Consider the following 14,192-nt stretch of genomic DNA (forward strand, 5'->3'; position numbering starts at 1 on the left):
ATAACAGATGCGTAGCCGTATGTGACAGGTAACAACACGGAAAAGGCGGACGTCTTTTATGAACGCTCTCTAAGCCATTTGAAGCGCTAAAAGCGCAACGTTGCCTTTAAATATGGAACTTATTTTTCGGAGTGTTTGGTTTATGATTGGAACTGGTCTCCAGCAAAAAAGTAATGGTATCTGGCTCGGTAACACATTACCGCTAAATGTAACACAATTCGTAATTCGGTTGTCTCTGTTACGAAATATCAGTTTTTCATTGAACTGAAATTCCGATTCGGATTGTTTTTTCTTGTACTTCATTCTTCAATTGCGCTCCGTATAAATGAGGTAGTTAGTCAACCGACGTTCTTGTTTTGCTTTTTTTTCGCAAACCGAAATAAAAACAACATTAAATTTGGTTCGTTGATTCCGAACGTTGTTGTTTTTTGATGTCTCAATAATGAGCCATTCCATTTCTCGACCATTAGCTATGTTCAATGTAATGGTGGTGTAATGGACCGACGACTAATTAGTCAGTCGTAATAAGTCTCTTTGAATTATGCAACTGAAAGGAGATGTTACAGTGACTAACATTCTAAAACCCGCCAGTGTATGGAACTTTAATCTGTCAAAGTTTATGAAGTTTTGAGTGCTTAAAATGTCAGTGATGTGTTTATCAGTATCTCTGCTTATTAGGTATCGGGGAATCTGAGACACCGTGCCAAAAGAACGCACTTTTAAGCTACGTAAACGGTGAACTCGCACAGTAGAAAATTTCTTTAACAGACAGACCAGGCCACCGCCATTCGTAATTTTAAAATTGTTCTAGTCACAGGCATCCACTTCTTAAAAATCATTTCTTGAGAGTTCCTTATAGAGTAACATTGACTCGTTCGGTATGTGTTTCGGACTGGGTTTCGGTGAGAAATTACGTTTACCTATGTTGCTCACAATGCAGTGTCACATATATCGAGGGCAACATGACTAAAGGGCGTCCTACCATTTTTTAAACGACCATGTCTTTGGAACCATTTGTCGGATTTCGGTAAACTGTTTTTTTCCCTAAAGTCTGTTGACATTTGTCAGATTTTGAGCCATATATTATGTCTAATCTACCAATAGTTCCAAAGATATTGTCGTTTAAAAATGGTCATGTTGCCCTCGACTCGATATGTCCATATGCCTTGCGACAAAGTAGAATATTCGTGAGACAAAGAATCTGTGTTGGTAACACTGATTTTGAGCGCTAGTTGCATGCCAAAACTGTGTGAAACGATGGTGTAGCGTTGTGCTATACATCGTCTCTCCTTCTCAGGCCTACCACGCCTTAAAAATCTTCATATTTGGAGGAGGTTTTCAGACCTAGGTTTTAGGAGCTTTTGTTCGCTGGGAAGAATATATATTTTTGAACAACCTTAGGCTTCCTTGACCAAGGAGCTCGATGTGCAGGTCACTATTATTGTGATAAAATCATTATTGTACGAATTCTGATAAACTCATATTTTTCCTTTTACAATGGCCATTGCTGGGAAGTCTCTATTTCTTGTAACATCCTTCGATTTTCTACGTGCAAGGTATTGTTTTGTCCGTAGCAACATTAAACTCACCTTGTAGCTTACTCTTAGACTAGGTATGTAGTCCGATTTTACAGGATTGGAAATTGACTATCCAGCAAAATTGTAGTAACGCAAAGTCAGCAAAAAGCTGTAAGCTCAATTTTGGTCATTTGGTCAATGAAAAGTGCTGCAGGCAAAGTTTTTCATGTCATTTTACTCATCCAGTGATTGTAATACAACCATTGTATTGATCTTGGTCCTGATTTATAGGAGGTTTATGAGATGTTCGAAGTCTCATTTTTTAAATTTTAGGAGATTTTCGGAAGAGTGGGAGGCCTGCCTTCTTGTTGTCCAAGGTCTTTAATTTGGGCATATTTGGGCAATCGAAAATTTGAAGCAAATGTTGAATTTTTAACGAATGAGTGAAAATTTTAGCGAACGAGTGAATCACTCACTCTATCGACTCGCTGATTCTGACTCTTCTACACTCGAAGGAGACCTATCTCAAACTTTTCTTTTGTTCTCCTGTCAAGTTTGACACTAGACACAATTTTTTTTTTAATTAGGTCTCTGTCGCGTTGCTATCTGTAGCTACAGTAAGTTTCTAAGAACTTTATTCTGTTCGTGTTTCAGTCTCCGCGCCATTAACCGTTATAATTTCTTGTCGGGTTTTACTCAGTGCGATTGAATCGATTTCTAATAACACTCGGTGTCCACTACTTCAACATTATATCGCATTTTGACTCGTTGAAAAACGCTGTTTTAAGAACGGAACATGAATGGTAATGTGGGCCTAAAAGAGCCAAACCACATCGAAATTTTCTGTCGTGAAATGACAGTTTTAACGTTGACATTTTTGACGTTGTCATTTTTGACACCCGAAAAATTCCGTCATAACCTCAATTGAAAACGTGAATTGTACACAAAACTTGTCTTTAAACAATTAATTTTGAATAACATTACAGTATTATCGTATATACTACAATAAGGATACGATAACACTGTAATGTTATTCAAAATTAATTGTTTAAAGACAAGTTTTGTGTACAGTTCACGTTTTCAGTTGAGGTTATGACGGAATTTTTCGGGTGTCAAAAATGTCAATGTTAAAACTGCCACTTCACGACAGAAAATTTCGATGTGGTTTGGCTCTAATAAACCAAAATACGCTCTATATTCTGTCACAGACGGCAAGCATATTAACAGTTTTACTATCTGATCTATTACTTCATTTGATCGAAAATTTTCAGAGATTGATTTCAGAAATCTTTTACTTCATTTGTTTTGAACATGATTTTTGCTATATAAGACCTCATCAGTCAGTCTTGTCGTTTAGTCTTTCTGTTGTTGTCGATAACTGTAACATGATATGAGCATCACAATATTTAAACTGCAATTAATGAGAGACACGTTCTCAAAGAAAATCTTGAACCCTGATTCCCATATCGTAATCCAAGCTCAGCTAAACGCATAGAATATCCCAATAACTATGAAATTAACAAAGGAATTTTTCCTTCGTTCTTTTCAGATGATTCCGATCATTACTATGAATCTCTAGACCCAGCCGGTGTCGCTGAAAGGATCGACACTCAACAAAGTCCTGTTATGAACAGAACCAAATCGCCACTAGTCAACCATAACCTTAGTACGGATAATTCACCAGCAACCGTTGTGAACGGAGACGATGAATACGATTCATTCGATTCGGACGACGACTCGGAAGACGATTTTAAGAAGGTACATTTTTAGCCGATCTGTCTCTGACGTCCCATTCAATTTTGATTATAATTTAGAGTGATAGCGGTGTGGACATAAGTAATACCCGACTGCCAGAGCCACCGACTTCCACAAATCAAGTCTACGCCTTCATGCAAAAGCTGAAAAGTTTCGGTTCGTTGTCCAAGAATCTGACCAAGCTGACAAAGCGAAAGTCGCCGTCATCTTCCAAATCCGAATCGCCTCAACAGCAACCGCAACCGTACGAGACCACACAGTTCTACGTGCGCAACGACTATCAGAATGTCGACGAAAAAGACAAACCGAAGAAAGGTCAAACGAAAACACCGCGACCCAGCAAGAAGAAAGATCAACCAACCGATCCGTATGAGAATTTCGAATTCCATTCACCGCGAATGCCGCCACCACCACCGGCCATTTCATCATCATCCGTTTCGGATGTAACTGCATCTAGTCCGAATCTGAACGGTTCGACCGACGATCCGACACAATTGACGCGAAAGAAGTCCAAGTCGGGCAAAAGTTTCAAATCGAAATTTCGTAAGAGTTTGGGCTCGGAATCGTCCAATTACTTAACTAGTCCTAGCACTAATGCACCGGATGGCGTTAATGGTAACGCACGCAGCACATTCTACATTTCCGATTCGGTTGACGTGGATTCTGGCATCTTCACCAGTTCGGATAAAGTGGCCAATCCCGACGATTCAACCGATGCCAGTCAACGACCTGTACCAGCTATAGAAATTCAACCAGCTCCAGAAGTTCCAGTTAGACGATCAAAGCGATTGCTCAGTTCACCGGAACTGAATCGCCGCAAGAGCAGTCTCGGCATACGACCAAACAATCCACCGCCACCGCCACCACCGGCTGGCGAAAAGAGATCGTCAAAATCGAAACGATTCGGTACGACGTCCTGGTACACAGAGTGTGGCGTTTTCAAGGCTGACCAATTGATCGAGCAGTCCGTTGAGAGCACGCCGAAAGTGTCATCGAAAAAGGAACGGAACACCAGCACATCGTCGTGGTATGCGGACGCTGGACTGTATCAAACTAGTGGAGCGTCGGAAGCTAGTTCTAGTGGCAGTTCCGGTGTTTCGACGGGAGGAGAATGTGGTCCAGGCGATGATAATTCGCACAGCATGTTCTTGAACGAACCGTTGTACCAGATCTATTCGGCAGCTAAGCTGGAGGTAACGTTTTATGACTTCACTTCATCGGTGCTGGTACTTAAGGTTCCGCTTTTTTTTCCCTTGTTCCCCTTTCAGTCAATAAACAAAGACATTGAAGAGAACAGTGACGGATACGAGGAAATCTCAGCGAATCATCGTCCAGATGAGGAGAAGAAACAAGTTCGTCCGTCAGCTTTGCAACTCGTCGGCCCGAAAGGTCCTTCCCGAACGTTGTGGTGTGAAATTCCAGAAGTCATCAATTCTCAGATACTCTGTAAGTTGGTGCACTGGCCACTCTGACTCCACCAGCAGCTCTTTATCCAATTTTATCTCTTTCGTTTCCGCAGTAACCTTAACGCCAACCGAAAAACGTCTTCAAGAAGCGAAATTCGAGATCCTGACTTCAGAGGCTTCCTACTTGAAATCGCTTACGCTGTTGCGCACACACTTCATGAACCATCCAGCCTTCCGGGACACCAACATACTGAGCGGCAGTGATCGCAAGACGCTGTTCTCGTTCATCATATCCGTGCAGGAATGTTCGGACCGTTTGCTGTGCGATTTGGAGAACTGTTGGCAGGACAATATCATGCTGTTGGGACTGAGTCACAGCGTGTACAAGCATGCGGAAAAGTATTTCAATGTAAGTGTAACGGTGAAGGGGAAGTCGGAGGTTCTGTTTCGGAGTAAAATTTTGGTTTCAATTCCGCAGATCTATGTGGCGTACTGCGAGCATCAAGGCAAACTGGACCGGACATTGAAGAAATTGAAAGAAACGAAAAATTCGTTCTGCCAAACACTGGAAACATTGGAGAGCGATCCGGCTTGTTGTGGTAAGTGTAGACAGCGTGGAGTTGGAACTTCCGATCACACAAATTTACGTTTCGACTCACCACAGGTCTGAGTCTTCACTCCTTCCTCATGTTACCAATGCAGCGTATCACCCGGCTTCCGTTGCTCGTCGATGCTGTTCTGAGTAAATTGAAAACCGACGACGACGAATTCGACAGCTGGAAAATGACGTTGGCCATTTTGAATAAGGTAACACGTGTCGATGCATCCACCATGTTGCCAGCCCCATTACACCCAATTGCCCTTTCAGATTGTCAGTCAATGCAACGAAGCGGCGAACCGTTGCGAACAGGCCTACGAAATGGAAATTCTGTCGCGACAAATTGAATTTCCACCGAACATTCGACCACTAGCTATACAACCAGTCGGTGTGCCAGCTCCAGGCACTGTTCCCCGATCGCTGGTGCGCCGTGGCGAATTGATTCACCTGGTGTGGCGTGGTGACGATGGCAAACTCACATTCGGCAAAAAGTTCACCAAGACGAGCGTCTATGCGTTCCTGTTCACCGACCTACTGGTGCTGACGAAGAAACGGCATGAGGACGCATACACGGTGTTCGATTACTGTTCGCGATCGCTGTTGACCGTGTCTTCAGGTGATGTCATTCCACAACTACCAACCAAAGAGATTACAATGGCCGGTAAGTTCGACGGATTTGGCGTAAAATGAACCGATGGTTGACTGGAGCTTTCTTGTTACATTTCCAGGCAAACACTTAATTCTGATGACGTTGATCGAGAATCACGACGGGAAAATGGTTGAAATGGTACGGTCAATAGTTTTGCAAAATCCACCCGAAAGGTCGGACCAATGTTCCCTTCTCGCCTTTTCAGATTTTGTCCTGCGCATCAGAAACGGAGCGGCAACGTTGGCTTCATGTAACCGAACCGCCACTGTCGGAAAATCCCGACGAAAAGGTCTACGAACAGTGGGACTGTCCGCAAGTGATGGCCAAGCATACGTATCTCGGTCTGCAGCCGGACGAATTGAATTTGGATCCGGGCGATGTGGTCAACGTAACGAGAAAAATGGCCGACGGTAAGATTTTCCGATGGCGAGGCCGTGTCGTGATCGTAGTTTTATTTAGTTGAGCTAACACAAAAATTCCCCCCCGCTCCAATATCCGTCCCAGAACCAGAGCGCACCAATCCACTCCACCTGCTTTGTCATTCACCATTTTCTATCCCGCGTTGCCGGTATTTTGCATTTCGCCTTTACAGTACACACACAGTGCACACTTTATGATACACCGATCATCCATTAATACGATCAACAGACAACAGTACCACACTCACTACACTCCCTCGCTCTGCAGACATTACTGCTCAATTATTCGGATTTTGTAAATAGATTTAGCCAAATTTGCTTTCCCTTTCGTCGTCCAATCATTTTCATGTGTCGGAGAAGTTGTCACGATACGAACGTTATTTCAGCTCCTGGGAGAAGGGCGATGAGGATCTGATCGTTTTTCACTATTTCAAGTTGAGCCGAACCGGACCTGAAAGTAAAATTTTTGATTTCGGTTTTAACTCGAGCCCGACCCGAACCTGAGTTGTTTTGAACCGAAACTGACCCGAACCTGAACTTTTACTTTCGGATTTGACCTGAACCTGAAATTGGCTGGAGAGCGCAGCTCGACGTGTTTACACCAGAAATCACAAATTTTTACGAAAAATTTCGGGTTACCCGGACCTGATCTAAAAGGCATCATTCATAAATGACGTCAGCTTTTTTCAGTGCTGCCAGCAGATTTCAATCATTAATAGCTCGCCAAATATGTATTCTGATGAGTCTTGTGTGTGTCCTACCCGCAATTAGGGGATCTATTTGGGGATAGAGCACATATTTGACTCACGACGCATATTTAGCGAGTTATTAATGATTCAAATCTGCTGGCAGCACTGAAAAAGCTTGACGTCCTTTGTGAATGATCTCTAAACCGGAAAACTTCAGGTCACGTCAAGTACGGGCCAAACCTGAAAGTGAAAGTACATATTCGGGTCCGGTTAGGGCTGAACCGGAAATCTAAAATTTCCAGTTTCAGGTCAAGTCCGGATCGAACCCGAAATCTTAGTTCAGGTTCATGTCGAAATGAGGTTCGGGTTCCCGTTAGACTAAACCTTTCCGAGAATTACAAAATAGACTCAGCAACAGAGATAGAAAACGATAGACATTTCAGGAACAGAAACCATCATTGTACCTTCAATGGTTTAAAGACTCAGGATCAAATATCGAGGTAGTGTCTGGGCGCCGATTCTATGAATTTGAAAAATCATAACCTGGCAATTGTCACCTTACGAATCGTATGAGCTTAGCATTAAGATGACCAACTGTCAAGTTACGAATTCTATAATTCACAAGAAACAGCGCCCATCAGTAATGCTTGATTTCCACTTACGCCGTTTTGCCTCCGTTGAGCGAAACCTCGCCTCTTTTCTTTTGTTCAAAGAATAAACGGAGAGCAAACGGTGCGTATACGGCGTAAGTAGAAATCAAGCATAAGTGTAAACGTTCAAGTGCAACTGACAACTGAACAATGAGAAGAGCATCTCAGAAAACGATCGTCAACTTTCGGTCGAAACATTTTTTGACGAAGATCTTTTGACCAAAAATTGCGAAAAGTTAACGAATTTAGCGCCTGAGTTCCATAGTTTTAGCTTCAGACAACAATGGTTCGATCAGAAAAGCGATTCATCATGTGCTACATGTAACTGCAGCTGCACATAGCGACGGAAAGGAGACCTAATCCAAATTTTTCTTTTGTTCTTCTGTCAAGTTTGACAGTGTAATAAAAGAAAAATTTGAATTAGGTCTCTTTCACGTCGCTTTGTGTCGAGCTAAAGTAAAAGATAATTCCAAAAGTGACAGTCGGGCCGAGTCTTTTTATTTCCACGTTCAAGCGACAACTTCTCCGAAATATATTCATTTTCATGTTGGCAATAGACGCTTTCTCCCTTTTTCTCTCTTTTTGTTTGTTTGTTTTCACACCCAATTATGTGGCTGTTCGCTGCGCTTGCATTTATACGAACTGAACGAGAAAAATGTTAACGTTTGTTTCAAAAAAATTTCTTTCTTTCTTTCTCTCCGCTTATAGTGTTGATTAAATCATAACAACCCCAACGGTTACTGTAGTGGAAATATAAAATAGAAAATGAAAAAAGAAAAATTCGCAAATTTTTTACAACCAAAGGTACGCCAAGTGGTTTGAAGCAGAGGGTTGATGCACTACTTCTTCTCGGCTAAAACTGAAAACCAAATGTGAAGAAGTGCGTCACGCCTCGGATGGTTTAAGTGATTCCTAAATACTAACCAAACAATTTTTCACATCAAAATTATTTTGCAGCCAATATTCTAGTCTAGAGGTGATTGCGCGGTCGGTTTAATAGTTTACGCACTCTTAGTAATAAACTGGTCCGAACAGGTTGGTAAAGCATTGTACCATTGTATGATCCATCATTTAAACACAGAGAAAACAATTCGGTGGCAGCTCCATTATTTTACCATCTGTTCAGACTAGTTGTTTGCTAGAGGTGCGTTGCTTTAGTCTTTTCGAAAAAAAGTGTGTTCATTCAGGTTTACAGTGCTGAATTGGACGCGAGATTTGCAAATTTTTCATTCATAAATCTCACCGGCATACTGAATTTGCACTGCAACACAAAGTTTACACTACGTCGGTTTACATCCAATTCTTGTTGTGCTGAATTGCTTTATTGGAATGTTGTGGCGAATATTTTCGCGTACTTCGTTGTGTGTGTAGGGTCAGATATTTTGAAAGCTTATCTCACACAGCGAGCGAAAATATTCGCCACAACAACACCAAATGCCAAATTGTTCTGCTATGGTAACTCAGCATTTCAATCAGAAAATCAGTTTTCCAATACAGCAATTCAGCACAACAAAAATTTGATGTAAACTCTATCGATGCAACGTGAATTTTCTGTCGTAGAGTAAGTTCAATGTGGCGGTTAGCTTTTGTCAATAAAAAGTTTTAAAACCTCGAGTCGAAATACAACGTTGGAACTCTCACACACTAACGTTCAATGTATTAGTGACCCATAAATTTCAATTACAATCATTGATGAATCTCCCTGGAAAATGACGTCAGTTCTGACTTCCAACAAATTAGAAAACGTTTCATTTGCACCCAAAACCTTGTTGTGCTTTTACATAACGACGTTAGCCAAATTTCCATTGCTGTATTGCAACGCGAAATTTGAAAATGTTTGATTCATAAAAGTTAACCACCACACTGTAAGTTACTACGACAAAAAATTTACGCCACATCGATAGAGTTTACATCAAATTATTGTTGTGGAGAGTTGGTGTATTGGAAATTGACTCGAAACATGTCCGTTTTGCCTCCGTTTTCCAGCCGTTTTCTTGACAGTTGGAATCAAAACAATGAAAAAGTCATCTATCTAAACAATGGAAACGTCACGTAAACGGAGGCAAAACGGACGACTGTGAGCTGAAACATTTATGTTCCTTTTAAGAGCTCCAATTTACGGTAAATCGACAACGTGTAATTTACACCCGCACACATCGCAAGACTATAATATTTGGCAAATAGTTCAATTGGTTGTGGACGACGTATCAAAATTAAATTATTTTTTCCTAATAATGTTGTACCGAATCTAGGATGGTATCACGGCGAACGAATTCGTGACGGTGCACAGGGCTGGTTTCCCGGCAATCATACCGAAGAAGTGGCTTCTCCGCATGTCCGAGCCAGAAATCTGAAACAACGTTACCGTCTGCTTACATTCACTGCCGCGTACTACGAGTCACAGAAGAAGAAATGAGCGGGGGACATTTGAAATTTCGTGGCGCCAATTTTTTTTTTAAATAATTTTTTGGCGCGAAAAAGTGTGGAAGAAAATGTTCAATTTTCGTTATGTTAGAACATTCCTCGTTGACGATTGCCTTTACCATTTATATGTTGATATGTGGATATTGTGATAGATGAAGAATTATATGACGAAGAAATGATGTTGAACTGTGGTGCTCTATTGTTTAAGAAGAATAAAATGGATAATTCTATGGCTGCCAACATAAAATTTGATTTAATTTAAAAAAGAGAAGAAGAAGAGGAAAACGGGCGAAAATGTTACGATGATCGATATTTCCTCTATTTATCGCCCCGTTCATGGAAAGTGGGATGTTGTTTGAAATGAAATTTAATTTAATTTAAGGAAAAAATGTAATTTAAATTCGTGTTTCTATATCCTAAATTAAAACGAAATTATTTAATTCAACACGAACGGTCGTTTCATTCCACTACCGAAGCATCAGACGTCCTCAATATACGAACTACGTTACTGCACAGTTTCTCTTCGTCTTGGCTCAGTTGTCGGAAACGTTTGGATGAAAAGGCGACCATAAAATTACGCACCATCGTTACCGCTACCATTTCGACAATTTATTCATTATCATCAAATGCTTGAGATGTCTATTGGTATGTGCGCCGTTGCGAAAACTACCAGAGCGGAATACTGTTGACGTTGCCTTTTCGAAGTGAACGACAGAAGTGTAGAGCCGAAAACACACTGTCAAATTTGAAATGCCGAAACCGACAATTATGCTGCATATTTTCTATTGTAGTCCTATATTCACCACAGGTTAAAGAATAGGAAAAGGTCAAAGTTTATATGAAAAGGTTACGCCGATTACTGACGCAGTCCACGCGTTTAGTGGTATGGTACACTCGCGGAATTTTGAAAACTGACAAATTTTCTGTTTCGTGGCTTACTGGTTTTTTGCGAATTTTGCATGTGTTTTTATATGGAGAAACCAGAAACTCAAGTAAAGCACAGAAACGTAAAATGTGTCGGTTTTCAAAATTCCGTGTGTGTATGTAGCGCTGCATAAAAAAGCGGTCGAATCCGATATTTTCAATTTTTGTTGCCGTTGCTTCAATTCGTTTATGGTTACTGTGGTCGGAATAGCCTTGCAGTAAGCAACCATACGGCTAAATTGCGTCGACTGCGATTGCTGCTTTTTCAAACTCATCTCTCACACTCAATTCTCTTCTTCTTCCTCCTCTTATCTGTATCAACAGACAATGAGAGAAACGTCGTCTGCCGTCTGCCGCGTTAGACTGCACAGAGAATAGAGTAACGTACAACAACAACAACAACAAAAACAAACAGAGCGTTGGGCTCTTCCCTTACCCAATGGTTCACGTTCATACATTGACCACTAAATTCCATACATTAACCACTAAACTCAATTCCATACATTAACCACTAAATTCATTTCAATTCATTTCGTACATTAGCCACGCCACACACCACTATACCAACCATATACCAACCATGTACCAACCCTATACACTGACCATTCGTGACGCTGACCATTCATTACACTGACCATTCATTACACTGACCATTCATTACACTGACCATTCATTACACTGACCATTCATTACACTGACCATTCATTACACTGACCATTCATTACACTGACCATTCATGACTCTGTACTGTACTGTGTGTTGGCCGTTCACGCTTATCTAATGTGCATATCTAGTGTGCATATCTGTTGTTTTTTCTTTCTTTCTTTCTTTGGCGGATTTGATTAGTGTGCGTATCTAAAAGAAGTGTCTGAAAGAATCTGTCTAATTTTCGCTGTTACGTTGTTTCCTTAATTTTGGCTGTTACATTGTTTCCATAATTTTGTCGGCGATGCAGAATCAGGAGCAGAATCGGAAGCAGGATGGAAATCTTGAGATGAAGAACCAGGAAGCGGAGGTGAGAAATTCATAAAATGCGTAGAAAGAAGTTTCTGTTTGAAAATTGTTAAAAAAATTTTGATGTTTTTTGTTTACGGCGTTGATTTTTTTCTTTGATGCTACGATAGGGTTTTCTTCGAAGTAGCTTTCTATAACGTATCCTGTTTCCATCAGTAGATGGCAAGTATTTTATGCAAACTTTTTGAATACTAGTCCAAAGAAAAAGTTTGCTGCTGTCTTGGGAAGGGTATCAGTGGAAACAACTGAGGATGGTCAGATCACACTGGCCTGGCACCGCCATTGATACCCGAGGTCGAAACAGCTTTTGTCTTTTCTGTACCCTCACTTAACGTGAACCATTGGGTAAGGGAATAGCCCAACGCTCTGTTTGTTGTTGTTGTTGTACGTTACTCTATTCTCTGTGCAGTCTAACGCGGCAGACGGCAGACGACGTTTCTCTCATTGTCTGGTGATACAGATAAGAGGAGGAAGAAGAAGAATTTACTGTTACTCCAATAATTACAGAACCGTCGAGCTCTATCAAAGTTCATACGTCGACCGCAGAAATTTCATAAAATGATAAAGGCGACAAAGTCTCAACGACTAATTGAATTATCGAAAGTTTCGCTAAATCGAGAACCGAAAATCTATTCAGCCGGTAAAGTTCAAAGTTCGACTTTTAACTGCAGCGCTCCAAAAGACAATTTTCAACCAATGATACCGTTAATACTGTCGAATCTCAAAATGGCTAACGTTGCGATCAGGGTTTATACTTCACAGAATTTTTTTTAAATGAAAACGGACACTTATCTTTTACAATGCCATAGTCCTATGCCCAGCAGTGCAATTGATCTCGTGTTTTCCGCTTCCCCAATGTACCACCAATCGAATGTACCGCAAACCAAACGTTCTTTGTTCTCCTTTTCTGTTGTATCTTATTTGACGAAACTTCGAGGCGTTTCAATGCCTTAATTCGACGAAAATTCGAGGCTTTTCGGTTGCCTTAAACAACGAAACAATGACTGTCTTAGTTCCACGTAACTACAAATCGACGCGTTTCGGTCTCTTATGTAACTTCCGAAAACGAAACGTCCTTGAAAACTGAATGTAAGACTTTGAACTCTACACACTATCTTTGTATCACACACGATTTCGACTAATTTTCCTTGTTTTATTTGGCCGAAATCTTTTAATTAAACGCTCTGCTACCAAAATGTTGCCATCAATTCCAAATAATAGTCGGTTATTTAACAAGTTTAATTAATCGGTTATTTATTCAAAGATATCTGTTAACTGGTCAGTTGATTAACAAAGAATGAAACTAAATCATACAAAGCGATGAGCATACAAAATGAAACGTAGCAACAACGTAATAGAATCGTCGCTGAATAATATCCGCTAAGTAATGCTTAGTTTCCTCTTACCAAAAAAAGTACTCAGTGTGAGAGACAAAATTGAATTTTTTCAATTTTTCTTTGTTTATTTGACAGTTTGCTCTCTCACGGCGCTCTAACGGCTCTCTCACGGCGTACTTTTTTTAAGTGGAATGGGCACTTAAGTACCGCCGTAAGGTTCAAATAAATTCTTAACAATGGGAATTCACATTCAAATACAACCGCTGTAGAAGAATCCGTTGGAACGAGTATGTCGAGAGCGAGTGAAAATGCTGAAAAAATGTTTTGATCACCCTCTGACATCACATAACATTTAGACACATTACACCCAAAATGGATTTTTTTGAAGAAAAAAAAAATGTCAGACACCCCTTCGCTAGAATTGTACGACGAATCGAATGAGCTATAACTCAATAATATCGGAGGGAGCTTGTTTTCCAAGTGGTCGAAAAATTGGCGAAATTTTTTGAATTCTTTTATTTGAATCTACCTTCTAGTCTCTTCATGTCCATGGCATTCATGTCATCATTGGTTCTTACGTTTCCTTTGAATTCCGATGATTAAACAACGCGTGGTAGTCAAAAGTTTTGGAGAGCATTTGTTTCATAACACAGATTTAGGCATTGAAACAGAAAGTTTTTGAATTTATACTCTCTTTAGTTCTACTGTTGACGATAATGAACAAACCACTGTTGCCATTTTTATCTACTCCTGATTATAAAATTAACTTACTTTGTTTACATGGATCAGCTGGTCGAACAGCTGAATCAA

General features: G+C 40.6%; 2 protein-coding genes across 5 annotated transcripts in view; both read left to right on the forward strand.

The window, feature by feature from the left end:
* The window catches only part of LOC119077311, a 113,958-nt gene extending 103,604 nt beyond the window's left edge, over positions 1 to 10,354 (forward strand). For 2 of the 4 annotated variants that reach the window (XM_037184477.1, XM_037184478.1), the window contains exons 4-13: positions 3,067 to 3,275; positions 3,332 to 4,465; positions 4,541 to 4,718; positions 4,792 to 5,087; positions 5,157 to 5,277; positions 5,343 to 5,485; positions 5,547 to 5,937; positions 6,005 to 6,063; positions 6,131 to 6,335; positions 9,936 to 10,137. In XM_037184477.1, the coding sequence (XP_037040372.1) occupies positions 3,067 to 3,275; positions 3,332 to 4,465; positions 4,541 to 4,718; positions 4,792 to 5,087; positions 5,157 to 5,277; positions 5,343 to 5,485; positions 5,547 to 5,937; positions 6,005 to 6,063; positions 6,131 to 6,335; positions 9,936 to 10,099 (2,900 nt within the window). In that variant the 3' untranslated portion in view covers positions 10,100 to 10,137. Of the gene's footprint in view, positions 1 to 3,066; positions 3,276 to 3,331; positions 4,466 to 4,540; positions 4,719 to 4,791; positions 5,088 to 5,156; positions 5,278 to 5,342; positions 5,486 to 5,546; positions 5,938 to 6,004; positions 6,064 to 6,130; positions 6,336 to 8,391; positions 8,445 to 9,935 lie in introns of those variants that run through there. The other 2 variants (XM_037184480.1, XM_037184479.1) reach the window with 2 other exon arrangements.
* LOC119077315 (fasciclin-2-like) overlaps positions 1 to 14,192 on the forward strand; it is a 385,563-nt gene that overhangs the window by 239,536 nt on the left and 131,835 nt on the right. The gene's annotated exons all lie outside the window — the stretch shown is intronic.

The sequence above is a fragment of the Bradysia coprophila genome, unplaced genomic scaffold, assembly GCF_014529535.1.
Source record: "Bradysia coprophila strain Holo2 unplaced genomic scaffold, BU_Bcop_v1 contig_235, whole genome shotgun sequence".
Lineage (NCBI taxonomy): Eukaryota > Metazoa > Arthropoda > Insecta > Diptera > Sciaridae > Bradysia > Bradysia coprophila.